This window comes from Perognathus longimembris, chromosome 25 (genome assembly GCF_023159225.1).
Source record: "Perognathus longimembris pacificus isolate PPM17 chromosome 25, ASM2315922v1, whole genome shotgun sequence".
NCBI lineage: Eukaryota > Metazoa > Chordata > Mammalia > Rodentia > Heteromyidae > Perognathus > Perognathus longimembris.
Window position 1 is genome coordinate 14,086,151 of NC_063185.1, and position 27,440 is coordinate 14,113,590.

The 27,440-nt window shown below is 40.5% G+C and overlaps 1 protein-coding gene across 2 annotated transcripts in view; it reads left to right on the plus strand.

The window, feature by feature from the left end:
• Window positions 1-27,440, plus strand: part of Rad50 (RAD50 double strand break repair protein) — a 161,459-nt gene that overhangs the window by 106,643 nt on the left and 27,376 nt on the right. Inside the window, exons 1-13 of one of the 2 annotated variants that reach the window (XM_048334050.1) lie at window positions 2,221-2,524; window positions 6,694-6,777; window positions 9,217-9,368; window positions 11,184-11,369; window positions 11,865-12,069; window positions 15,438-15,566; window positions 16,025-16,190; window positions 17,447-17,640; window positions 18,849-19,055; window positions 20,137-20,319; window positions 22,625-22,782; window positions 24,464-24,639; window positions 25,309-25,546. In XM_048334050.1, the coding sequence (XP_048190007.1) occupies window positions 2,396-2,524; window positions 6,694-6,777; window positions 9,217-9,368; window positions 11,184-11,369; window positions 11,865-12,069; window positions 15,438-15,566; window positions 16,025-16,190; window positions 17,447-17,640; window positions 18,849-19,055; window positions 20,137-20,319; window positions 22,625-22,782; window positions 24,464-24,639; window positions 25,309-25,546 (2,207 nt within the window). In that variant the 5' untranslated portion in view covers window positions 2,221-2,395. Of the gene's footprint in view, window positions 1-2,220; window positions 2,525-6,693; window positions 6,778-9,216; window positions 9,369-11,183; window positions 11,370-11,864; window positions 12,070-15,437; window positions 15,567-16,024; window positions 16,191-17,446; window positions 17,641-18,848; window positions 19,056-20,136; window positions 20,320-22,624; window positions 22,783-24,463; window positions 24,640-25,308; window positions 25,547-27,440 lie in introns of those variants that run through there. The other variant, XM_048334051.1, reaches the window with a different exon arrangement.

Genomic DNA, 27,440 nt, shown 5'->3' on the forward strand with positions numbered 1-27,440 from the left:
CTGGTTTGCTTACTTATTATTTTAATGTTTGCCTAATATTTGCTGAAATTGATTGGGGGGAGGGCAGAACTGGGGTTTGAACTCAGGACCTCAAGCTTGCTAAGCATGTTTTCTTACCACTTGAGTCACACTATGGCCCTATTAGGTAAAACAGATTCATTGACTTCTAAGTATTAGAGTTGTTTCTAGCATTCCACAGCTTTAAGTCATGCGATTAGAAACCAGTTTGTACAATTTTTGTATAAAAAAATTGGGGGGGTCAGTTGTGGGGCTTGAAATCAGGGCCTGGGTGCTGTTGCTTAGCCTCTTTGTGCTCAAGGCTAGCACTCTGCCACTGGAGCCACGTGCCACTTCCAGTTTTTGAGTGGATAATTGTAGATAAGGGTCTCTTGGAGACTTTTCTGCTCAGGCTGGCTTTGACCACGATCCTCAGATCTCAGCCTCCTGAATAGCTAGGATTACAGACATGAGCTACCAGCACCCAACTGTTTTTTTTTTTTAATTTTAGTTGTTATTATAAGTGTGATGTATAGACGGGTTATAGTTACTTAAGTCAAGTAAAGAGTACATTTTTTTTTTCTTTTTTGGTACTGGGGATCGAACCCAGGACGTTGCACTTGCTAGGCAGGCGCTTTACCACTGAGCTACATCCCAGCCCAAGAGTACATTTCTTTTTGGACAAATGTCACCTTTTCCCTCACTGCATATCCCCAGCTGACCTCCCATTTGTGATCTTCCTGCCTCTGCTGGGATTAAGGGGGAAAACCATTACACCTGCATTTACTTGTAGAACTTGTGAGGGAAAAAAGTCTCCTTGGAATGAGTGTGATCATTTTTAAAGGATGTGTTACATTGTTACCAGCCCAGCCTAAGAAAACTATTTCATGACAATTAGGAACAAACACACCAAATAATTTGGGAGGAGTGGATTTAGAACTGACACATTTGTTTTATTAATTAAATTTTGTTGACAAGGTGTTGTGCAAAAGGGGTACAGTTACATAATAGGGCAGTGAGTACATTTCTTGTGATATCTTACACCCTTGTTTTTTAAAACTTTCCCTTCCCTAGATCAGGTAGGCATATATACAATACCCAGTGTACCAAAATCATATACAGTAGCCACGTGGCATACGCCAAAGGAAATTTACCTTGAACTTTAAATATGAGAACTGACACATTTTATATAGTTTTTGTAATGTCCAGAAGGATGCTAACTTTAGATTTCAAAATCATCATGTGAAAGCATTGCACTTGGTGACTCATAACTGTAATCCTACTTGTTCAGGAGGCTGAGATCTAAGGATCCGGGTTTGAAGCCAGCCCAGAAGGAAAGAAAGCTGTAGCTCAAGTGGCAAAGAAGCTCAGAGACAGTACTCAGGCGGATTTCAAAATCCAGGATGGGCACATACACACACACACACACACACACACACGTCATAAAAAAAAAAAAAGCCCACAAAGACAGGTGTAATCACTAAAATAATAGACTACTTTTTCCAAACCAGGAGAGTAAAACAAGTGATAAAAGAAGCTCATCTGGGTACAATGGTTTGCACCTGCAGTCCTAGCTGCTCAGGAGCCTGAGATCAGTAGAACCGAGGTCCTGAGTTCAAGTCCTTGGAACAAAAATAAGCAAAATCACAAGTGTGTGCGAGGCCCTGGGCTTCATCCCCAGCACCCCCAAACAAGCCAAGCCCACAGAACAACTCGAGGACCTGGAGAGGACCTGGAAGGGCGTTGATGTGAGTTGTAGGTGGCAAGATTTACAGCTAATTAGGAGTTGAAATTGTGATTATTTTTACATTCAATACTGATAGACTGATGGGTTGTCACTGTCACGTGATCACGGGGACCCCCGCCCCCAGCCATTAGGGTGTGAGTGACCGACCGCAGGAGGGGGGTACGGTGAGGAAAACGTTCTCGACATCAATGGGTTTGGGGACTGCACGTCAACCTGCCCATTCCCGCCATCCCTGGGAACCGCGTTTTCAGATGTGCCGTCGTTCGCCCGGCCCGGCCCGGCCCCGCTTGGCCCTGGCAACAAGCCGGGAGCTCGTGGGCTGCGCGCGCATCGCACGCCCCTTACTTCCCGGCGTGCCCCGGGCGTGCTGCGGCGTGGCGGCGCGCGCGCCTCACGTGACCGGCGGGGCCGCGGAGGCGGGAATCTGAGTGTGTGTGTGTGTGTGTCCGGGATCGCCGGCCGGCTAGCTGCGTCTGAGGTTGTGTCGGGCCGGCCGCTCTCGCTCCATAGCGGGAAAAGGAAGCCGGTGTGTGAGGGCCGGAGCCGAGCCCCCTGCCGCCCGCCGCCGGGACCGGCCCGTGGCGTCGGCGTCCTCGCTGGGCCGCGCGCGGCCTCCTGTCCCGGGTGTTGAGACCCGAAACGTTTGCAAACATGTCCCGGATCGAAAAGATGAGCATTCTGGGCGTGCGGAGTTTTGGAATAGAGGACAAAGATAAGCAAATTATCTCTTTCTTCAGTCCCCTCACAATTTTGGTTGGACCCAATGGGGCGGGGAAGACGGTAAGTCCGGGCCGCCTTCAGACTCCGGGCCGCCGCCTACGACAGTCCCGGGGAACCGACTGCGGGGAAGTGGAGGGGCGGCTGGGGCCCGGGAAGAGCCCCGGGGCGTGGTCTCGAGGACCCTCCAGGCCGCCGTCCTAGTGTCCCAGGCGGAGGTGGGGAGTGCAGCCTGTCACACACCCCGCCCCCCCCCTCCGTCCCGGGCTGGGGCTTGCCGAGCGCTCAGCGAGCTCACCCGGCCTACCTGTAGCCCTTAGGTCTGCACCGACTTTCCACGTGTTTTAAGTTGGTGCATAGTAAGTGTTTAAGGTGGAGGCTTCTGTGGTGGTTCTCCCCGCCCCCCCCGCCCCCAGTACAGGGATGTAATCTACTTTGGTCAAGTCCATCCCATGACTCATGCTTTTATCTTGCAGTATTTTAAAGAAGGTTTCATGATGACCTTTTTCATCTCTGCATAAGTTTGTACTTCTGTGGTGGTTCTCCTCTGTTTTCCCCCTAGGTTCCCCTGTCGTCGGCCCCCGCCCCCAAGTCCCGCATTTCTGTTCTGGAGAGAAAGCCTGCCGTCTGTTTCTTGCAGGGTTTTAAATTTAACCCACCTCCCCTTCTTTACCGAGACTTTTTTTTTTTTGTCTTCCCAGTAATTGTCCTAAAAAGCAATTTCTTAGAAAGGTATGAAGTATGATAAAGGGGCTGGGAATGTGGTTTAGCAGTAGAGTTCTTGCCTAGCATGCATGAGGCCCTGGGTTAAATTCCTCAGCACCACATAAACTGGTGGTGGGGGGGGGCTGGAGTGGTGCTGTGTATCAAGTGGTAGAGAGCCTTGAGCAAAAAGAAGCCAGGGACAGTGCTCAGGCCCTGAGTTCAAGCCCCAAGACTGGCAGTAAATAAATATGATAAATATATGGTAGGAATTGCTAAGTGTGCTGGCTGTTAAGCATAGTAGATGGAAAATAACTCATTAAAATGACACTGTGGCTAGGCTTACACTGGAGAACAGTTTTATTAGGATTCCCTTAGTCAAAATAGAATATTGGAAGACAGCTTATTTTACTGGGATTGTTTAAAAGTAAACAGAATATTTTAAATTGAAGGGGAAAATATAGCCAAGAAGCATTGTGGTCCGGAAGAGTGACTTAAAAAGTAATGATGGTGTAAGTACAGAAATGATCAAAGTGAAGAATCTATGAAAGGGAAGTTGAGAGTTGAATGAGAGGACATTATCTACCTTTATTAGTTTTATAAAATTGGCATTTATACAATGCCTGTTAGGTGTTTTGCGCTGTATTGGGAGACTAACATAGGCCCATGAGCAGGGGCTTCCTGCTTCATTTATTACCTGTGTGACTTGCTAGCAAGGGACCTAACTGTCCTGGTGCCTTCGTTTTCTCATTGTAAAATGAGGATAGAGCCTAGGGTCAAGGAGAATTAGAAAGGTAAGGTATATAAATGTGCTTAATAAAGTAATTGGCACACGGAAAGTTCCATGTCATTCTTAGCCATTTTTTTAAATTTTTTTAAAATTTTATGACAAGGTGGTATTCTTAGCTATTGTTAAGTTTATCAGGTTTTAATTCGAAATAGAGGATTAAAAAAAACTAAATAATATCTTAGTTTTTCTTTTCTTTTTGGTACTAGGGTTAGATCTTGGCCATGCTTGTCCAACTGGCACTCTACCATTTGAGCCACACCTTGTAGCCTTGCTTTTTGCAGGTTAACTGGAGATGGAGTTTTCAGAACTTAACCCAAGTTGGCTTTATTCAAAGCCATCCTCCAGATCTTAGTCTCTGAGTAACTAGGATTACAGGTGTGAGCCACTAGCATCCATTTAGTTACCTTTTTAGTTGTATAGCTTGTTGTATGCATTTAAAGCAATTTAAACTTTGTTTTTTGGGTTTTTTTTTTTTTTTGTCCATACTATCACTGGGCATCCCAGGGTAGTCAGGAAGTTAGAATCCACTCAGCCTCATGAGTGCTGGTATTACGTGTGTGGGCTACCACACTTGGTTTAATCACATTTTGTTTACCTCTCCCCAATGTACCATTGCTCAGTTCTCAGAGTACATTAATTATTTGGGTAAAAGACCCTCTCTTTTCCCCTTACTGAATGTTGCAGCTTATGAGTGCCTGAAAGACTTAAAGGAAATAGGGCTCATATGCTTTTAATCAAAGTATTTTATTTATTTATTTATTTATTTTGGCCAGTCCTGGGCCTTGGACTCAGGGCCTGAGCACTGTCCCTGGCTTTTTTTGCTCAAGGCTAGCACTCTGCCACTTGAGCCACAGCGCCCCTTCTGGCCATTTTCTGTATATGTGGTGCTGGGGAATTGAACCCAGGGCCTCATGTATATGAGGCAGGCACTCTTGCCACTCGGCCATATCCCCAGCCCCAAAGTATTTATTAACAAGATGTTAATCTCCGAATTCCAGGCAGCTGTTTCCCTAGGCCTCAGATTTTTTTTGGTCAACTGTGTGCCTCCTCTGTTTTAAATTTGTTTTTTGTTTTAAATTTGTGAAGGGAAGATAGATCCAGAAAATTCAATATCTTCATTGTGTTTCTTTTGTCTGGAAAACAAAGCTTACAAAAATCAGCAAGTTTTTGTTTTGTCTGTTTGTCTGGAAATAGAATTCAGGCTCCTCACAGATGCTAGGATAACTTGGGTTCCTCTTTTTATTATTATTATTTATTAGGAATACTGGATTTAACTCAGGGTCTCACCTGAGGCTTATTAGCTCTACCTCTATAACCATAATCCCAGCTTATTTATTTATTTATTTATTTATTTATTTATTTATTTATTTATTTATTGCCAGTCCTGGGCCTTGAACTCAGGACTTGAGCACTGTCCCTGGCTTCTTTTTGCTCAAGGCTAGCACTCTGCCACTTGAGCCACAGCGCCACTTCTGGCCGTTTTCTGTATATGTGGTGCTGGGGAATTGAACCCAGCGCCTCATGTATACGAGGCAAGCACTCTTGCCACTAGGCCATATCCCCAGCCCTTGTTTTGTTTTTAATTGTTTTTATTTTTTGCCAGTCCTGGAGCTTGGACCCAGGGCCTGAGCACTGTCCCTGGCTTCCTTTTTGCTCAGAGCTAGCACTCTGCCACTTGAGCCACAGTGCCACTTCAGCTTTTTCTGTTTATGTGGTGCTAAGGAATGGAACCCAGGGCTTCATGCATGCTAGGCAAGCACTCTACTACTAAGTCATATTCCCAACCCAATCCCAGGTTTTTTTTAATCACATTTTTATTACAGTTCTTATGTTGTCAAATTTGACCTGATCATATTCATGGTCTCTGGTGAATATTTTCTATTTTTATTTCTTTTTTGTTGGTTGAGGGTCTTGAACTCAGGGCTTTGGTGCTGTCCCTAAGCTTATTTTTAACTCAAGGCTAGTGCTCTACCACTTAGAGCCATAGTTCCACTTCTGGTTTTCTGGTGGTTAGATTTATGGAAATGAGAGTCTCAAGGACTTCCTTGGCCATTTTCAGATCTCAGCCTCCTGAGTAAATAGGATTATAGGCATGAGCTACTGGTGCTCAACTTGGGATAAATACATTTATTTATTTATTTAGCCAGTCCTGGACCTTGAACTTAGGGCCTGAGCACTGTCCCTGGCTTCTTTTTGCTAAAGGCTAGCACTCTACCACTTGAGCCACAGCACCACTTCTGGCTTTTTCTATATATGTGGTGCTGAGGAATTGAACCCAGGGCTTCATGTATACGAGGCAAGCACTTTACCACTAGGCCATATTCCCAGTCCTCATGTCCAGCTTTTGGTACTGAAGAATGGAACCCTGGGCTTAATGCATGCAAGGCAAGCACTCTACCACTAAGCCACATTCCCAGCCCATGATAAATATTTTTTTTATGAAGAACTAATGTTGTTGGCTCATGCCTGTAATATTAGCTACTTAGGAGCCTGAACTCTGAAGATAACAGTTCAGAGCCAGTGGTGGAGGGAAAGTCCATGAAACTATCTCTAATTAACCACTAAAAAGCCATAAGTGGAATTAATTGTGGCTCACATGTTAGAGTGCTAGCCTTGAGCGTGAAAGCTCATAGAAAGTGCCCAGGCCCTGAGTTCAAGCTCCAAGACCTGCCAAAAAAAAATTGTGATAAACATCTGTGGTTCCAATATAACTAAAGAATATACTTTTCTCTTTCTGTAGACCATCATTGAATGTCTAAAATATATTTGTACTGGAGACTTCCCTCCTGGAACCAAAGGAAATACATTTGTTCATGATCCCAAGGTAATGGTTCACCAATACAGTTTTGTATTTTGAACTAACATTTTTACAACTATAAAATAGCTAATAGCTTACTGTAGAACACAGAATGGAAAAGCTTTTAAAAATAATTATTGTCAAAGTGATATACAGAGGGGTTACAGTTTCTTATTCAACTTGTTACCTCCTCCCTCATTCCCCCCCCCCTTTTTCCTCTCCCCCAGATGAGTTGTACAGTTGGTTTACACCAAATGGTTTTGTAAGTATTGCTTTTGGAATCGTTTGTCTTTTTATCCTTTGTCTCTTGATTTTGATATTCCCTTTCCCTTCCCTATTTCTAATACACGTATATACAGTATACAGGGCACTCAGATGAGATACAGTGATAGCTGGGGCACAACCACAAGAATGCAAAAGTGTAAAAAGAAACGAAAGTCACCTAAACATAATCTTGGTTTCCAGTGTTTACCATTGTTTTATACCTTTATATAGATGAGGTTCTATTCTTCCTAATTTTAGTTTTGTTTTGTTTTTTTGGCCAGTCCTAGGCCGTGAACTCAGGGCCTGAGCACTGTCCCTGGCTTCTTTATTGCTCAAGGCTAGCACTCTGCCACTTGAGCCACAGCGCCACTTCTGGCCATTTTCTGTATATGTGGTGCTGAGGAATCGAACCCAGGGCCTTGTGTATACGAGGCAAGCACTCTTGCCACTAGGCCATATTCCCAGCCCCTTCTTCCTAATTTTATATTCAGATTTTTTTCACTAAATTATCAAGGTCCTGTTTGAAGCATTATGATAAATTCTTAATCTGAATTTGGTGTTTGGTACATGGGTACTTTTAATTTTGATACTGTTACAAAACAGTAAAAAAAACAAACCTTGAAGTATTTATACTTAAAATGCAAGTTGGTTTCCTAGCATAGTGGTTTGTAATATTAGCATTCAGGAGGCTGAAACAGGCCATTCTGGGCTACATAATGAAACTATCTCAAAATGTGTGATGATTTATGAATTTGAGGGGCTACTAGAACCAGGTTTGAACTCAGCTTGCTTGCTTGGCTGTTGCTGTACTACATGAGCCACAGCTATAAGCCTATTTTACTAGTTATTTTGGAGGTAGGATCTTTCAGACTTTTCTGCTAAGGCTAGGTCTATATTTTAACACTTCAATAAATCTTTTTTTTTTAATAGAATCTTATACAGATTAAATACTGTAGATCTATGATCTCCTCTCTTCCCGTCTTTCTCCCCTCCTTCTCCCCTTCCCCCTCTTCCCCCCTCCTGTCCTCCTCTCCCTCTCCCTCCCCTTCTCTCCTCCTCCCTTCCTCTATCCTTCCCACTCCCTCTCCCCTCCCCCTTTCCTCCCCTCTCCTCTTCCCCCCTACACACATACACACATGTCCTTCTAGATAACAGCCAGTTAGGGAATTTATCTTATATAATATTCCTTCTGCAAATGCATAACTTCATTCCAGTCATGGAGAAATAGACAAACTTATGTTTTAGAAGATGTTCTACAAAATGGTCTATAATTTTCAAAATTATCAGTTATGAATGCCAACGTAAATCTATGTTAACTATTCTAAAGAAATATGACCACCAAATGCAGTATATAGTTCTGTACCAATCCTTTTGTTATAAAGGACATTGGAAAAAATTGATGGGGCTGGGAACGTGGCTTAGTGGTAGAGTGCTTGCCTACCATGCATGAAGCCCTGGGTTCGATTCCTCAGTACCACATAAACAGAAAAAGCCAGAAGTAATGCTAGGGCTCAAGGCTAGCATTCTACTGCAGCACTACTTCCAGCTTTTTCTGTGATTAATTGGGAATAAAAGTCTATTGACTTTCCTGCCTGGGCTGGCTTTAAACAGTGATCCTTAATTCTCAGCCTCCTCAGTCGCTAGGATTACAGGTGTGAGCCACCAGTGCCTGGCCTGGAGCTTCTTTTTTTTTTTTTTTTTTGGCCAGTCCTGGGCCTTGGACTCAGGGTCTGAGCACTGGTCCCTGGCTTCTTCCCGCTCAAGGCTAGCACTCTGCCACTTGAGCCACAGCGCCGCTTCTGGCCGTTTTCTGTATATGTGGTGCTGGGGAATCGAACCTAGGGCCTCGTGTATCCGAGGCAGGCACTCTTGCCACTAGGCTATATCCCCAGCCCTGGAGCTTCTTTTTTGCTTAATGCTTAGCACTCTTACCGCTTGAGCCACAGCTCCACTTACAGCTTTTTTGTTGTTGTTGCTGTTTTTGTAGCTAATTGGCGGTGATATTCTCACAAACTTTGCTTCCCAGGCTGGCTTTGAGGAACTGCCATCCTCAGATCTCAGCCTCCTGAGTAGCTAGCCTTACTGGCATGAGCCACAAGTGCACTTATTTGAATAAGTAAAGTTGTTTATACTGTTTTCTTTCAGGACTAGCTTTCTGGTGCTTTGTACAATATCATAATTTTTCTCCTTTCATTCTCAAAGGTTGCCCAAGAAACAGATGTGAGAGCCCAGATCCGCCTGCAGTTTCGTGATGTGAATGGAGAACTTGTAGCTGTGCAGAGATCTATGGTGTGCAGTCAAAAAAGCAAGAAAACAGAATTTAAAACTCTGGAAGGAATCATTACTAGAAAAAAGTAGGTCTTTATGCCATATTTGAATACCTTTATTTTTAGTCTTTTATATTAAGAGTAAGATTTTTATCATACCACATAATTTTGGGAAGTACATTAATTTCCTCTCAACAGGCTTTATTTTTTAGAATAGTTTTAGATTTGTAATAGAATTGGATAGAAAGTGTGAGGTTTCCATATACTCACTTCTTTTATTTACACATACACGGTCTTTGCCACCATCATCATTGCATTTTTTTGATATTAATGAGAGTGGTTTCAATAAAGATTTAGTAATTTATGAACAGTTGCTAAATTAAAAACGCATAATCGTTCAAATATAGGTTGAATGAAAAAAAAGTCCTGGTGTCATGGCAGAGAACTTGTCTAGCATGCATGATATGCCTGGGTTTGATTCCTCAGCACCACATACACAGAACAAGCTGGAAGTGGCTCTGTGGCTCAAGTGGTAGAGTGCTAGCCTTGAGCAAAAGAAATTCAGGGACAGTGCCCAGGCCCTGAGTTCTGCCCTGGGACTGCCTCCCCCGCCCCCCCGCCAAAAAAAAAAAAGTCTCATAGACTTTCCTGCCCAGGCTGACTTTGAACTGTAATCCTCAAATCTCAGCCTACTGAGTAACTTGTATTGTAGGTGCGAGCCACCAGCACCTAGCTGTTCTACTTTTCATCTATATTTTCTTTGTAGGTAATCACATATTCATCACTCAAATTGCTGTGTTCACAAGTGACTCACAAACTTATTTCTCCAATCAGACCTGTTTTCCAGACTACCTTTTCCATTTTCTACCAATTGTTCTAAAGATAGCTCAGATTCAACATGGCCACTACAATGGCATGATTCTCTGACTCCTTTTTGAAAACCTCCTACTAGATTGTTTTGTAGTACTTTTCATTCTAGTGAATGATTATGCTCTCATTCCAGTGACACAAGCCCAGAGACCTAACTCTTGATACCTTCCTTGCCCTGTATAACCCAGTCCTAAGTCCTAGGATTTAGCCTAAATGTTTCTTGTATCCGTTTCCATTTCTAATCTAAGGTATTGTCATCTTTCCATGATGCACTGTGTTAATCTGCTGGCCTATGTGTATCCATTCAGCCCCCTACAGAACATTTTCAGTATGCTCAGTATAGTGTTTTCTACATTAGTTACACAGAGGGGGATTTTGTTGTTAAATTTCCACATGTTTATAATCCAATCATTCACACTTCATTGTAGTATCTTTAAAATATAAATTGCAATGCATAGAAAACCCAGTAAAGACAGATACTGCTTCTGGCTGGGCTATCGGTCTGTTACTAGACAACCCATCTTCTAGACCACATGTTTTTAGGTGTTTTTTATTTAATTCATCTTTGCTTCTTTGCTATTGATTACCATATTTTATTCACTTAAGTTATTTTTTTTATCTTGGGGCTGGAAGACAGTTTATTTTCTGTGTGTTATGTGTAAGTGCTTTAAATTAGTATATTTAAAAGTTAAAATATGGGCTGGTAATGTCAGTTAGTAGTAGAGTGCTTGCTTAGCATGCCTGAAGCCCTGGGTTTGATTTCTCAGTACCACATACAAAAAGCTGAAAATGGTGCTGTCTCAAGTGGTAGAGCACTAGCCTTGAGCACAGAGAGGTTCAGGGACAGTGCCTAGGCCCTGAGTTCAGGCCCCAGGACCAGCAAAAAAAGTTAAAATATGTAAAAATTCTAGCATCTTTCTTGTACCATTGTTTTGCCTATTTTTTCCATCAGTGAATGAATAGTATGAAGGATTAAGTAATAGAATAGATACTACATGAGGCCATTTTATGTATGTCCTTTTTTTTCTGTAGGCATGGAGAAAAGGTCAGTCTTAGCTCTAAATGTGCAGAGATTGATCGGGAAATGATTGGTTGTCTTGGAGTTTCCAAATCTGTGCTAAATAATGTCATTTTCTGTCACCAAGAAGATTCAAATTGGCCTTTAAGTGAAGGAAAGGCTCTGAAGCAGAAGTTTGATGAGATATTTTCAGCCACAAGGTTTGTAACTTTTTTTCCTGCTTGTACCAGGGTTTAAACTCTGAGTCTTGAGCTTGCTTGGCCTCTTTGGTCAGAAGGTGCTGTACCACTTGAGCCACACCACTGTCTAGTTTATAACTTGTGTGTGTATGCTGGTACCAAGACTTGAACTCAAGGCCTAGGCACTGTTTCTTTCTGAGTTTTTTACTGAAGGCCAGTACAGAGTTACAGCTCCATTTCTGGCCTTTTTTTGGTGGTTAATTGGAGGTAAGAGTCTCATGGGCTTTCCTCCTCGAGCTATCTTCGTATTTCAATCCTCAGATCTCAGCCTCCTGAGCAGCTAGGGTTTATAGACAGGAGCCACCTGAGCCCAGCTGTCCCTTAGCTTTTTCATTCATTCAAGACTGGTGCTCTACCACTTGAGCTCACAGCTCCACTTCTATAAATAAATCTTAATGCCAGGGTATACCATATTTTACTTAACAGAAGTTTGACTTTTATTTCTTATCTTCAAAGATACATAAAAGCTTTAGATACACTTCGTCAAGTCCGTCAGACACAAGGTCAGAAAGTAAAAGAATGTCAAACAGAATTGAAATATCTGAAACAAAATAAGGAAAAAGCTTGTGAAATTCGTGATCGGATTACTACTAAGGAGGCCCAGTTAGCATCTTCAAAGGAAATTGTCAAATCATATGAAAATGATCTTGAACCATTGAAGGTAATTTGATTTCTTTTTTGAGATTGGAACTTGAACTTGCTGTCTGGGGCTTGCTTTTACTCCTCAGCTGGCACTCTATGACCTGAGCCACTCCTCTAACCCTGATTTCCTTATATAATGAATAGATTATATGTGTGTGTGTTTGTGTGTATATGCATATTTGTGTATACATGCATGTATATATACGTATATATGTATGTGTATATATATACACACATATATACACACATATATAACTCATTTATTTTTATGCTAATGTGGTTTTCTAGGCAGGTTCTCTGCCAGTTAGGCCATGCCTCCAAGCCTAAAGTACTTTATTTTTATGTTATTATATATTTGTTTCCAAAGAAATGATCACAAGCCAGGTGCTGGTAGCTCACTCCTGTAATCCTGGCTACTCAGGAGGCTGAGATCTGAGGATTGCAGTTGTAGACCAGCAAGGTCAGGAAAGTCCTGTGAGACTCTTAGCTCCAATTAACCACTCAAAAACTGGAAGTGGCACTGTGGCTCAAAGTAGTACAGTGCTAGCTTCGAGTGAAAAGAGCTCAGGGGCAGTGCCTAGGCTCTGAGTTCAAGGCCCACTACTGACCAATAAATAAATAAATAACACAGACTAATATATCTAACATCTTAAGTCTGTATTAGATAATGAGTCTCCAAATTACCCAGAAAATCTAGACTTCAGAAAAGATAAGAAAATAGAAGGTAAACTATTAGGGAAGAGGAAAGGGAATTGCAGTAAGGGGAAAAAGATTAAACTTAGTAGCATAGATCATTAGCTGTTGAATAGTACTTAATCTTATAATTCTTGGATTTTAGGACAAATTGATCATTTCCTCATTCATTTATTTTTGTGATGTTGGGGATTGAACCTAGAACCTCAAAATGCAAGACAAGTGCTCTAACACATTTGAACCCTGTCCTTAGCCCTTTTGTTTGTTTTGAGTCTCTCACCAACTTGGCCTAGGCAACCCACAAACTCAAGATCTTTCTGCCTTTACCTCCATAGTAGCTGAAATTACAGGTGTTGTGCCACCATGCGTGGCTTCTATTACCCGCCACCCCCCCCCCTTTTTTTTTTTGCATTGAACTCAAGTCTTGCTTGAGCTCTCAAGCTTTCTCACTTACCAGGGGCACTCTGCCACTTAAGCCACACTTCCAATTCCGGCCTTTTGCTGATTATTTAAAGACAAGAGCTGTAGGCACTCTGAGAAAGAAGGAAAGTGATTTCTAAGATGCCAATGAAAATTTCATAGGATGGAATTTGGAGCATAACTTTATTGATCATTAATAAGTACAAGAACAGGAAAATTGAAGCTGCCTTTTGAAGACTACCAAAGGAATCCATGTAGTTCAAATGGAAAATTCATATAGGAAATGTTAGGTTAAAGCTTGAGTGCTAATACATACTAGGTATGGATGGTGACATGATTCTAGCCAAGGTTGTTGTAAAGGTTGACGCTTTTGTGTGCTTGTTTATTTGTGCTTGTGATTTCTTCTCTGTCTCCAGAGCCTAGCCCAGGGTCTAAGGCATAATAGAGGGGAGGGAGGAGAGTCTGCTCACAAAAGGCTACTTTATTTCAACTCTTATGATGCCTGCCTTCCTATCTGTCCAGATTCCCTCCCGTCCAGATTCCCTCCGTCCAGATTCCCTCCCGTACTTAGGAATTCTGGTGGGCCTTTATTTCCACCCCCACCCCTAACTCCTATTCTTGTATCTTGGCCCCTTTAAATGTGTTTTCCTTTTTTGCCTGAAATGGGACTTGCTTGAAATAAACTTGCTTCTAATTACCTTTTCCACCAACAGGTTCATGGTGCAAAGCTTATGCGACCTAGTGTCACAGTGTCTCTCACACAAAGATTTCTTCTAGAAGGTTTTTTGTTGATTTCTTACATTTGATTATATACTCTATTTCAGTTTGTTTCTTTGTTTTTATGATGACACTGAGGTTTGAACTGCTAGGCAATCCTCTACCACTCTAGCCATGTCTTCAGACCTCAGTTTATATGGGATTCTGGTACCTGAAATTAGGCCTTGCTCTGCTTCTTTCGCTTGCTGCTGTTCTCCACTTGAGCCACAGTTCTACTTCTAGAGATATGAGTCTCATATTTGTCTACTTGGGCTGGCTTTGAACTGTAATTTTCAAATGTCAGCCTACTGAGTAGCTTGGATTAGATATAAGACACCAGTGCCTGATCCCTAAGTTAATATTTGAATGTGGTATGAAATAAGGTTTGGAGTTTATGAAGATATTCAGTTTATAGTACTTAGAGCTTATAATTTTAGTTATTGTCCTACACCTTCCAGTCTTCTTTCTTCTTCTTTTTATCTTTTTTTTTTTTTTTGAGGTTCTATTTGTCTTGATGTGTCACTTAGGCTGAACTCTGATTCTTCCTGCTTCAGCATACCTGGGGCTGGGATTAAAGGCATACATCTCCAAGCCTGACTCTCCTAATTTTAATGTATGGTTTTACAAAAGTCCTTCAGTTCTCCTGCTTAGCAAGTAGTCTTATAAGGTTTAGAAATAATTTATTTCAGCACCTTGTGTCTGGAACACAATATTTATTCAGTGGTATCTGCAACTATTACTGGTAAAATTACATTTTTTTTTTTAGTGTTTTTCTTCCTTGCGATGGGCTTAACATTACGGCTTGAACACTGCCTCTGAGCTCAAACCACAATGCCATGTTCAGTGTTTTGTGGTTAATTGGAGGTCCCACAGACTTTCCTACCCATTCTGGCTTCAAACCATGATCCTCAGATCTCATAGTCCCCTGAGTGCTGGGATTACAGATGTGAACTCAACCATTTCCAGTCTGAATATATTTGGACTAAAGTATAGCCATCCATATAAAATACCTCTGCATAGTCAGAATGTATTACTAATTCACTATGAATTTCTACCCTGCTCAGAAATTCTGATAGTTTAAAAAATAGGACCAAAAAAAAAAAAAATAGGACCAGAATGGCAGCTCAGTGGTAGAGCATTGGTCTAGGATGCTTTAAGCCCTAGATTTCATCCCACCACAGTAAAAAAACAAAAAGATTAGCTTTTTAAGGATTAAGTTCTTAAAATGTAATACTTCACATATTGGAACTCTCAGTGTTTTATGAATGACTTGTGTGAGAGGTGTTGAAGGCAGGGCATGAGGTTGAAAGGTAGAATTTAATTTCTGCATTATCTACTAGGAGAGGCTGTGGACAAGTCACTTCATGTCTTTGATGTTCAATTTCTCTGTCTCCTCTGCAGTCCTGATACTAGCATTAAATATTTTCTCGTTCATTATTAGTGTTAAGTGCCTGGCCTTTGCAAATCCATCATCAGCATTGCGAATTCTAGAATTATAGAAAACTTCTTTATTTTCAGAATCGTCTAAAAGACATTGAAGACAATCTTTCTAAAGTATTGAGACTTGACAATGAAATTAAAGCCTTGGAGAGTCGAAAGAAGCAGATGGAGAAAGATAATAATGAACTGGAACAGAAAATGGAAAAGGTTTGTAATAGGAGAATTTTGTTCTACATAAAAATTTTTTATGTGTTCTAACAGACTTTATTTAAATCAGTTTTGCTGCCTATATTTAGGGTAAAAAATCTTGATGTTTTTGTGTTACTTGTATGTGTGTACTAATTATGAAGGATGTTGAAGATTTGGCTTATACTTCATGCCTCAAACTGATTATATCTTAGTACATTAAAGCTTTTTTTGGGGGGGGGTTGTTGCTAGTTCTGTGGCTTGAATTCAGGACATTTTACTCTTGCTTAGTTTTCTTGCTGATAGCTGACACTCTACCACTTTAGCCACATCTCCATCCAGATCCAGCTTTTTGCTAGTTAGTTGGAGATAATATTCTCTGGGATTTGTTTGTATGGGCTGGCTTCACACTAAGACCTTTTCAGTTTTATGAGCCATTGGCATCAAGCAATAAAGCTATTTATTCTGGTTTCATACAGGTTTTTCAAGGGAGTGATGACCAACTAAATGAGTTATATTACAATCACCAGAAAACAGTAAGAGAGAAAGAAAGGAGATTGGTAGACTGCCAGCGTGAACTGGAAAAATTAAATAAAGAATCTAGGCTTCTCAATCAAGAAAAATCAGAACTACTTGTTGAACAGGGTAGGACAAACTTTTTTTCACTACTGTAATACACATTTTCTGCATAAATGAAGAATCTCCAAGGACTTAGAAGGAAAAGGAAGAAAATCACAAAAGGTTATGTCTAGTGTGTTTCCATTTATATAACAATTTTGAAATGTCAAAATTGTAATATAGTGGTTGCCAGGGATACCAAGTAGGAGGAAGGACAGTGGGAGATGGGTATTGTCTATAAAAAAGCAACAAGAGGATTCATGTACTATTGAAACTATTCATTACCCAGACTGTTGTAGTAAATACTTGAGCCTACACAATTGTTAAGATTATATGGAACTTAAGATACACAAATATTATAAGTAACTGAGTTTTTGCATATGATTGAATGATATCAATGATGATATCCTGGTTGTGATATTATACTGCAGTTTTGTAAACATCTCCATTGGAGGCAGCTGGAAAGAGTATGTAAGAGATCATACTGTATTATTGTTTTATAACTGCATATGAATCTACAATTAACTTTAAAAAGTCAGTTGGATATTGTAAAGGTAGAGAAAACACTAGCACATTGAGCTTGACTTTTAAGACCACTATGTCAAAAGGACAGTGTGCACATTGTATTGTAAATGCAAGCTCTTACAAATTTGCAGTACTTGAATATGCTCAATTAACATTCTGAAGTATTAAAAGTAAAAAGAAACTACTAAACAAGCATTTATAGCAATGCTATGAAATCTCCAATAATTATTATTTTTTTATCATTGTTTATTTTTTTTTAATTTAATTTTAATTTTTATTTTTGGCCAGTCCTGGGGCTTGGAATCAGGGCCTGAGCACTGTCCCTGGCTTCTTTTTGCTCAAGGCTAGCACTCTGCCACTTGAGCCACAGCGCCACTTCTGGCCATTTTCTGTATATGTGGTGCTGGGGAATCGAACCCAGGGCCTCATGTATATGAGGCAGGCACTCTTGCCACTAGGCCATATCCCCAGCCCTCCAATAATTATTTTTAACTGTTGCCTTTTGCTCTTTAGTGCAACTTTTCTGCATTGTAATTGTTACTTTGCATTTCATGTTTTTCACACTCATGATGTCAGAGTTAAGTACTTGTACACCAAATATTGCAATCACCTTTCTGTTATTGTACATGCAATGTAACAACATACAGTTTTGCTGCTTAACAATAATTCTTGTTTCTTTAATAAAGGATATTTATTTGAATAAAAAACAAAAAATTGGAAAGAAGAGTTATTAGGCTTTTTTTGTTGTTGTTTTAAAGGTCGTTTACAGCTACAAGCAGATCGCCATCAAGAACATATACGATCTAGAGATTCATTAATTCAGACTTTGGCAACACAGTTAGAATTGGATGGCTTTGAGCGTGGGCCGTTCAATGAACGACAAATTAAAAATTTTCAGAAACTTGTGAGAGAGAGACAAGAAAAGGAAGCAGAAACTGCCAACCAACTGATGGTAAAGATTTTGAAATTAAAAATTTGCATGCCTTTTGTTTTGTTTTGTTTTGGGCCCGTCCTAGGGCTTGAACTCAGGGCCTGGACACTAGCTTCAAGCATTTTTTTTCTCAAGGATAGCAAAGGAGGCCTACCTCTGCTTCTGACTTTTTTTCCCCCTCAAGTTAATTTGAGATGAATCTTACAAATTTTCCTGCCCAGGCTGGCTGCAAACTGCATTACTCCTATCTCAGCCTCCTGAGTAGCTAGGATTATAGGCATGAGCCACTAACCCCTGGCTTTGTTTTCTTTTTGTCAGATTCTCATGAGTTTCACTTTATTATTTTTTTTGATGAGCTCTACTTTTGCATATTTTTAGATTAGTGTCAGGATAGAATCTACTGTAGAAAAAAAACCTCTATGAAAACAAATTTTTAAGTTTATAAGGGTCAAAATATTAATAAAATCGAATATATTTTTGTTTTAAATAAAAATACTTTTAAGGTTAATTACAAAGTTTGCTGGCCGTTAGTAGTTATCTCTGGATTATGCTATTTTTTTTTGTTGTTGTTGTTGGTCGTCAGGATCTAGAGATTTCTAGGAACTCTACCGCTTGAGCCACATCCTCAATGCTTTCTGCTCTAGCTTTATGTCAAATAGGGTCTGGCTTTTTAAAGCCTGGGCCAGCCTGGACTGTGATTTTCCTGTTTATGCTTCTCACTTATCTAAGATGAAAGATGCATGCAGCTACATCCAGTTTTTTTTTTTTTTTTTTTTTTTTTTGCCAGTCCTGGACCTTGGACTCAGGGCCTAAGCACTGTCCCTGGCTTCTTCCCGCTCAAGGCTAGCACTCTGCCACTTGAGCCACAGCGCCGCTTCTGGCCGTTTTCTGTATATGTGGTGCTGGGGAATCGAACCTAGGGCCTCGGGTATACCGAGGCAGGCACTCTTGCCACTAGGCTATATCCCCAGCCCCCCAGTTTTTTATTGGAAGGGTCTTGTGAACTTCTTGCCTGAACTATCCGCAAACTTCTATTTTCCCAGTCTCTCAGTCTTTCATGTAGTTAGGATTATAGATATAAGCCATGTCCCCAATTCTGTATGATGTTCTTTACATTAAAAAACTTTTTCCTGTATTTTTTTCAGCATATGTATGTTACTAACACAATAAGAAACTGTTCATAAATTGTTTGGTGAAATAATATTCACATTCTTACATTATATATTTAGAATGACTTGACAGAAAAGGAAATGCAGAAACAAAAACAGATAGATGAAATAAGAGATAAGAAAACTGGACTGGGAAGACTAATTGAGCTAAAATCAGAAATCTTAAGTAAGAAGCAAAATGAACTGAAAAATGTGAAGTACGAATTACAGCAGTTGGAAGGATCTTCAGACAGAATTCTTGAACTGGACCAGGAGCTCACAAAAGCTGTAAGGTCTTTGTATATGACATTTAGACTCTTGTATTTTATCTGTTACTAATCCTAAGATTACAGTACTTTAACTAAAATGTAACTTTTGTTTGTCATCTCGTGTAAAAAGATCTTATTTGAATATCTTAATCATCCAAGTCTGGTTCTTAAAACTATGGATTGAAATTTAGAATCATCTAAGGAATTGTTTTATATGTGTGTTGCTGACATTTGAACTTATAGCCTCATACTGACAAAGCAGGTGCTATTACCACTAAGACATACATACCTCCAATTCCCAACTCTACCTAAGGAGCTTTTCAGAAATACATGTGTTCAAACCTTAAAACTTCAGACATCCAAATCAAAATCTTTTTTGATGTTCCAAACAACAAAACAAGTTGATTATCATGACTATCCTGTAAGAACCATGCCCCTGAGTATAAAGAGCAAGTATCTTCCCTTTAGGTTCCACACAGTGTTTTACATGACTTTTGCCTTGTTACCACTTTTTCTGTGGTTAACTTCCTTAGCCAATCTCTTCAAGAATTTACTAGTTTTCTTTCTTATAATTTGTCCTCTTCCTTCACATCTCCATTACCAAAGTAAGCACCCTTAAAACTTTGGCAGTTTTCCCTTAAATCCCATCTTGATCATTTAAATAAACATTATTTTTTCTCACCATGATAACAAATTTCTGCCTGTTTAGCATTGTCTCACAATATTGTCTTATTGGGAGACACCGTTAGGGGGAGCACATCGCACTGTTTTCGTAATCTCTACATGGAGGAAATGGGTGTGAATTACAAGGGTATTTAATAAATACTTAAATGTTGACAGAGTAGTCTACATACTAAAACATACTTGTTTTTCTGATTCTCACTTTTTCTTCTGTTTGGCTCTTCTAGGCTTACTTGTTTTATTATAACCTAGTAAGATAATATAGTAAGAGTTTTCTCTCAAGCACATTTGTCTTTGCTCTTTTTAGTTATAAGCCATATTATTCTTATTTCTGAGTAGTAGTTAATTTGCATATACTTTGTCCTTTAGTTCTGGGTGAGAATATCTAAACCTGCACATTTGTTTGTACTGTTGATCAGGAACGTGAACTAAGCAAGGCTGAGAAAACCAGCACTGTAGAAACCCTAAAAACAGAAGTCATAAGCCTTCAAAATGAGAAGGCAGACCTAGACAGGACCTTACGTAAACTGGACCAAGAGATGGAGCAGTTAAATCATCATACAACTACCCGCACCCAGATGGAGATGCTGTCCAAAGACAAAGTAAGATTTTTCTTTTTCTAATTATACTGGCTGGTATTTAAAATAGTTTATATAATGAGGTTTTGATTTGGTATTGGCTTTACTTTTAGAGGTAAGTGATCTCAATACTCTTGTAAAATAGACCTTTAAGCTTAAGGGTCTTTTTACATTTATTTTATTACAAAGGTGATGTACAGAGGGGTTACAGTTGCACAAGTCAGGTAATACATACATTTCTTTTTGTACAGTGACGCTCTTTACTAGTTTTTCCCTCTTTTCCCTACCCACAGTTACATAGTTTATTTTCAACCTAGTGTTTATTCACAAAATGTCTCTTTTTTTTTTTTTTTGAGGCAGTCTCACCATGTTCTCTAAGCTAGCCTAATTCCATAGTCAAGTGATCCTTCTGCCCCAGTTTTTATAATAGCTGGGATTATAGGTATGTACCACAGAGCTTAGTGAAACTTTACTTTTTAAAAAAAATAAAATTTATTTTGTGATTCTATTTTAATTAATTTTTTACATGTTTGTTTTCTTTCTTTTTTTTTTTTTTTTTGCCAGTCCTGGGGCTTGGACTCTGGGTCTGAGCACTGTCCCTGGCTTCTTTTTGCTCAAGGCTAGCACTCTGCCACTTGAACCACAGCGCCACTTCTGGACTTTTTGTATATATGTGGTGCTGAGGAATTGAACCCAGGGCTTCATGTATACGAGGCAAGCACTCTTGCCACTAGGCCATATTCCTAGCCCCAAAACTTTACTTTTTAACCTCCCATATTAGGGTTTGAATTCAGGGCTTCATGCTCACTAGGCTTGCTGGCAGTCTACCACTTGAGCAATGCCTCCAGTTTGAGTTTTTGCCGGTTATTTTGGAGATGGAACCTTCTAGATCTATCTGCCTGGGCTGGCTTCAAACCATGGTTTGGATTTCAGCCTCTCAGGTAGTTAAGATTACAGGCATGACTTGCTGGAGCCCAGCAAAACTTACCTTGTAATTACAAAACGTTATGAATATAGAAATACAAAGATGTGGGCTGGGAATGTGGCCTAGTGGCAAGAGTGCTTGCATCAGCCTTTTTGCATTGCTTATTTTAAGATGAGGTCTCAATTCCTGCATGGGCCACAATTTCCCTATTTTACGCTTATTTTCACAGCTAGACTAACGGGTGTGTGCCAGTGTCTCCACCTTTCAAAAGGTTGAAGGGATGGTGGGGGTGGGGGAGGTCTTATGAACTTCCCTGCCATATCTGGCCTCTATAATGCACCCAAGCTCAGTTTCCCAGATATCAATAACAGGCATGAAATACTGGAACCTGGCAAATTATTTTTGGTGTGAATGGTGGTGGCAGCAGTAATTTTGGGATTTGATTTAGGCAGAGCACATTTTCAGCCTCGTTTTTTTCTGGATCTCAGTCTTTCCACAGTAGCAGGGGATGACAGGTGTAGGCCACCATACCTAGTGTTTTTTTGTGTGTTTTTTGTTTGTTTGTTTCTTAATAGGGTCTAATAAACTTTTTTTACTTGGCTGGTTTTGAACCACAGACCTCCTGGTCTCTATCCTAAATAGAGGTACAAGTCTTCATGCCCAATGCTCGCTCTCTCTCTCTCTCTCTCTCTCTCGCTCGCTCGCTCGCTCGCTCACTCGCTCGCTTTTGGTGACATTCCTGTCTTGAACTCAGCCTGGGCACTAGTGGTCCTTACTCAAGATGAGTGCTTTACCATTTGAGCCACAGCTCCACTTCTGGCTTTTTGGGGGGCTAATTGGAGATTAATCTCATGGATCTTAATGTCTGGGCTGGCTTTGAACCGTGATCCTCAGATCTCTGCCTCCTGAGTAGCTAGGATTACAGGCGTGAGCAACTGGTTCCTGGCTCTGCTTTAACTTTTTTTTTTTTGGCTAGTCCTGGGCCTTGGACTCAGGGCCTGAGCACTTCTTCCCGCTCAAGGCTAGCACTCTGCCACCTGAGCCACAGCACCCCTTCTGCTGGCCGTTTTCCATATATGTGGTGCTGGGGAATTGAACCGAGAGCTTCATGTGTAGGAGGCAAGCACTCTTGCCACTAGGCCATATTCCCAGCCCTCTGCTTTAACTTTTAACATACAAAAGTTTTGAATTTTTTGCATCTTTAGGATTATTCTTCTTTTGGCTTAGAAATAATGCCCCATGTCAGCAGGTTATTTTTTTTTTCATCTTACATTTTTATAGATTTTAAGGAAAGAACTTCAATTAATCTAGAGTGAGTTGCGTGAGTGTATAATGTAGTAGAGGGATAGGCTGTATTTTTTTTTACCATTATGTGGTGAGGGGTTGTTGTTATTTTATCTATAGGCTGACAAAGATGAACAAATCAGAAAAATAAAATCTAGGCACAGTGATGAACTAACTGCATCGTTGGGGTACTTTCCCAACAAAAAACAACTTGAAGACTGGCTTCATAGTAAATCAAAGGAAATTAATCAGACCAGGGACAGACTTGGCAAATTGAAGTAAGTAGTTGCAACATTACCATGGTAATGGAAATGTTAATTATTCTTTCTTTTTAGCTTTATGTTTAAGGCAGTTCATTTTTACATATACACATACAGTGTTCCTTAATCAAAGTTGTCCCCTCTCTCCCTCCTCCCCCCTCCCCTTCCCCTCCACCTCCTCTTCCTCCTCCTCCCTCCCCCCTCCTCCTCCCCCTCCCCCTCCTCCCTCCCCCCCATCAGTCTCAGTAAACATTATTGCATTTCCCCACATGCTTATAAGATATTTAGACCATATTCACCCTCTTTTGCCTTCTCTGTCCTGCCCCCTCCCACAAGTACCCATACCCCAGATAGGACGTTTCACCTTTTACTTTTGTTAGGATTTATATTAATCAAAGGGGCTTTATCGTGGCATTTCATACATGCATGTGCCATACTTCTATCAGATTGACACCCCCCTCCCACTCTCACTTTCCCCAACTCCTTACCCCCAGTATTTGGTTTTGCCATCTCCATAGATTTAAATCCTTTTATTTATTTATTTTTGTTTTGTTTTGTTTCGTTTTGCCAGTCCTGGGGCTTGGCCTCAGGGCCTGAGCACTGTCCCTGGCTTCTTTTATGCTCAAGGCTAGCACTCTGCCACTTGAGCCACAGCGCCACTTCTGGCCATTTTCTATATATGTAGTGCTGAGGAATCAAACCCAGGGCTTTATGTATACAAGGCAAGCACTCTTGCCACTAGGCCATATTCCCAGCCCTTTCTTTTTTTTTTTTTTGGCCAGTCGTGGGCCTTGGACTCAGGGCCTGAGCACTGTCCCTGGCTTCTTCCCGCTCAAGGCTAGCACTCCGCCACTTGAGCCACAGCGCCGCTTCTGGCCGTTTTTCTGTATATGTGGTGCTGGGGAATCGAACCTAGGGCCTCGTGTATCCGAGGCAGGCACTCTTGCCACTAGGCTATATCCCCAGCCCCCTTTCTTTTATTTTTAATTGGTTTGAAACAGCTTCTGTGAAACAGCTTTTGTGAACTTTGTCATATTAGTTGACCTGTTTGCATTTTAAGTAAAATCATAATTGGAAAGTGATGGAACCTCTTAGCCCTTAAAAATTTGTAGATTTAATGTGTTTAAATTTTTTTTTTCATTTTTGTGAATAATCCATTTCTTCAAAGGTTGACTTAGATGGTTTTTGTGTAAGAGGGTCAAAATTTCACAGATTTTGAAGAAGATAGTGTATTTGACTATGGCTGCATTAAATTTGTGGCTGTAATTTTGTTTGTTTTTGTGTTTTGAGACCAAGCCAGGCACTGGTGGCTCACACTAAGGTGCCGGTTGCTCAGGTCTGCAAACCCTAGCTACTCAAGGCTGAGATCTGAGGATCACAGTTCAAAGCCAGGCTGGGCAGGACAGTTGGCTACACTCTGATCTCCCAATGAAGGCCAAAGTCAGAAGTGTAACTGTAGCTCACGTGGCAAAGCAGTAGCCTTGGGTACAAAAGCTCAAGAACAGCGTCTAGGCCCTGAGTTCAAGCCCCAGGACTGGTGCACATGTGCGTGTGCGCACGCACACACACATATACACAGATTCAGAAAAGTATTTGGTCAGACCAAATCCTTGTAATAATTTATTGACAGAATTTCTCTTATATTTACCTACCCAAACTTACCTTATGTCTGAAATATCCATATTTGTTTTTATTATAGCAAGGAACTAGCATCAGCTGAGCAAAATAAAAATCATATAAATAATGAACTAAAAAGAAAGGAAGAACAGTTGTCAAGTTATGAAGACAAACTGTTTGATGTTTGTGGTAGCCAAGATTTTGAAATCGATTTAGACAGGCTTAAAGAGGAAATTGAAAAATCCTCCAAACAGCGAGGTAAGTTGCATTATCAAGAACTTTGACACCTTTGAATGTCATTCACAGGTAAACTGGTCAAGATGAGGGATTTTCAAACCTTGTTATATAATATGGAGCTATATGGCTCAAGTTCACTTACTGTCTCTTTGAGCGATTATTGAGACTTCCTATGTTTAGATTTATCTTCTATAAAATGAAGACAATTACTAATCAGGTATTAAAGAGGGGTAAATGGATTATATGTATAAAGCTTTTTTTGAAAACAATGCCCAGAATACAAAAAGGTTTCAATAAGTGTCATATTACACTTTTTATATGTTACCAAAAAAATATTTTTACAAATTTGAATAGCATACCCTGTCCTTTGGAGTACTTAAATATCAGATCATTGGGCTGGGGATATAGCCCAGTGGCAAGAGTGCCTGCCTCGGATACACGAGGCCCTAGGTTCGATTCCCCAGCACCACATATACAGAAAACGGCCAGAAGCGGCGCTGTGGCTCAAGTGGCAGAGTGCTAGCCTTGAGCGGGAAGAAGCCAGGGACAGTGCTCAGGCCCTGAGTCCAAGGCCCAGGACTGGCCAAAAAAAAAAAAAAAATCAGATTATTTTGTTTATAAAAGAAGAATGTATGCTTGTAAAGGAAAAATGTATATTTTTGTGACTGGAGGTTTATTTTCTTAAAATAGCCATGCTGGCTGGAGCCACAGCAGTTTATTCCCAGTTCATTACTCAGCTGACGGATGAAAACCAGTCCTGTTGCCCTGTCTGTCAGAGAGTTTTTCAGACAGAGGCTGAACTACAAGATGTCATTAGTGATTTGCAGTCTAAGTTGCGGCTTGCTCCAGATAAACTCAAGTCAACAGAATCAGAACTGAAGAAAAAAGAACGGCGTCGTGATGAAATGCTGGGGCTTGTGCCCATGAGGTAAGACTAAGGTTTATTATTACTTTTCACATAGCAGCTACACTGTGAAAGGTAACCCTAGAATGCCTGCTTCTGATAGAGACTTGGTAATGATGTGTTGACAGTTACAGTCAAGGTTCTTAACAAGTATGCATATAACAGAAAAAAATAGTGATGTTTAAATATATCAGGCTTCCTAACCAGCTTTCATACAGTAGAAGAATCAATGATAATGTGTAAGTATAAATGTTTCTTAAGTAGTCAGGGAATAAGAACAGTGTGTGTGTGTGTGTGTGTGTGTGTGTGTGTGTGTGTGTGTGTGTGTGTGTGTGTGTGTGTGTGTGTGTGTGTGTGTGTGTGTGTGTGTGTGTGTGTCTGTGTGTGTGTGTGTGTGTGTGTCTGTGTGTGTGTGTCTGTGTGTCTGTGTGTGTTCATGTCCTGAAACTTGGGTTGAGGGCATAAGGCATAAATTATGACAGATTTAGAACTAGTGCTTGATATGTTTTCTAAATTCCAACAAAAGTGAATACCAAAAAAACTCTTCCAAAAGCATTTTTCTTTTTCTTTTGCCAGTGCTGGGGCTTAGACTCAGGGCCTGAGCACTGTCCCTGGCTTCTTTTTGCTCAAGGCTAGCACTCTACCACTTGAGCCACAGCTCAAGATTTTTCTGTTTATGTGGTACTGAGGAATTGAGCCCAGGGCTTCATGCATGCTAGGTAAGCACTCTACCACGAAGCCACATTCTCAGCCCAAGAAAAGTATTTTGAGAACAAAACAAGAAGGGAAATACAAAGTCTGGACTTACTGGCTGATTAAGTTAAGACTTAAGATGCAAAAAGTAGAGAGAGAAATAACTGTGTGCTAAAGGAAGTAGAATATCAACTATGCTTGTGATTTGAGAAATTATTTGTAGATTGCTTCCCATAGTTCAGAAGGAATGACTTAGTATAATTAGCTATTATACTAGCTATAATTAGGTGGTAAGCCATTCTAAGGGATTAATGACAAGTGTGTTTTAGGGAAACTAATCTGTTAACATATTCTGATGACTGGGATAAAACCTCTGGAAACAGAAAAAAAGGAGAATGTATTATCCAGAAAACCAAGGAAGCGTTTAGAAAGAGAAGGAAAGAGAAGATGAGCTTGTTGGCCGCCAGCTTCATAGGTGGTCTCCTGGTGGTCCTGTCTCCTGGTGTTCACATAGTCTTGCATTGTTTCAGGCATGGTTTGCGTAACTGATAAAATAGGACAGAAGTGATGGCATGTCCCATTCAAGATTAAAAAACCCATGTTCTAAGCAATCCTGTGGAGTGGTTCTGATAGGGAGGACCGAGGCCTTTCAACAGTGAGCTTGAGATGACTGCAACCTCATCCGGCAGCTGGGCCAAAACTTCGTGAGAAGTCTCGTGTCAGTGCACATCTCCAAATCTTAGTATCTGTAAGAAATAATAAGTGCTGTTGCATGAAGTTGTTTTAGGGTATCTTGTTATACAATAGATAACTAGTAATAAGCATCAAGAGTGAAAATAAGATTATTGGGACCACAGAGAATGTGATGAAGAGATAGAGCAGCAGTTTGAGAGTGGGAAAAAAAAAGAGTACAGTAGCATCTTGAAAAGAAAAAGATCAAAGCTAAAACTTGAAGTTGACAGTGCACAGAGAAGAGTCCTCAAGTTCTTGGTTGTCAGCTCTGTGTCCAGCAAAGAGAGAAAAAAAAATTTATTTTGGTAGATTTGAACTTAGGACCTTGCTCTTATTAGGTGAGCACTTTTCCACTTGAGCCACCCCCATATACTTTTGCTTCTAATGTTTTTCAGGCAGGGTCTTGTTTTTTGGTACTGGGGATTGAGCCCAGGACATTGCACTTGCTAAGCTAGTGCTTTGCCACTGAGCCACATCCCAGCCTTTTTTTTTT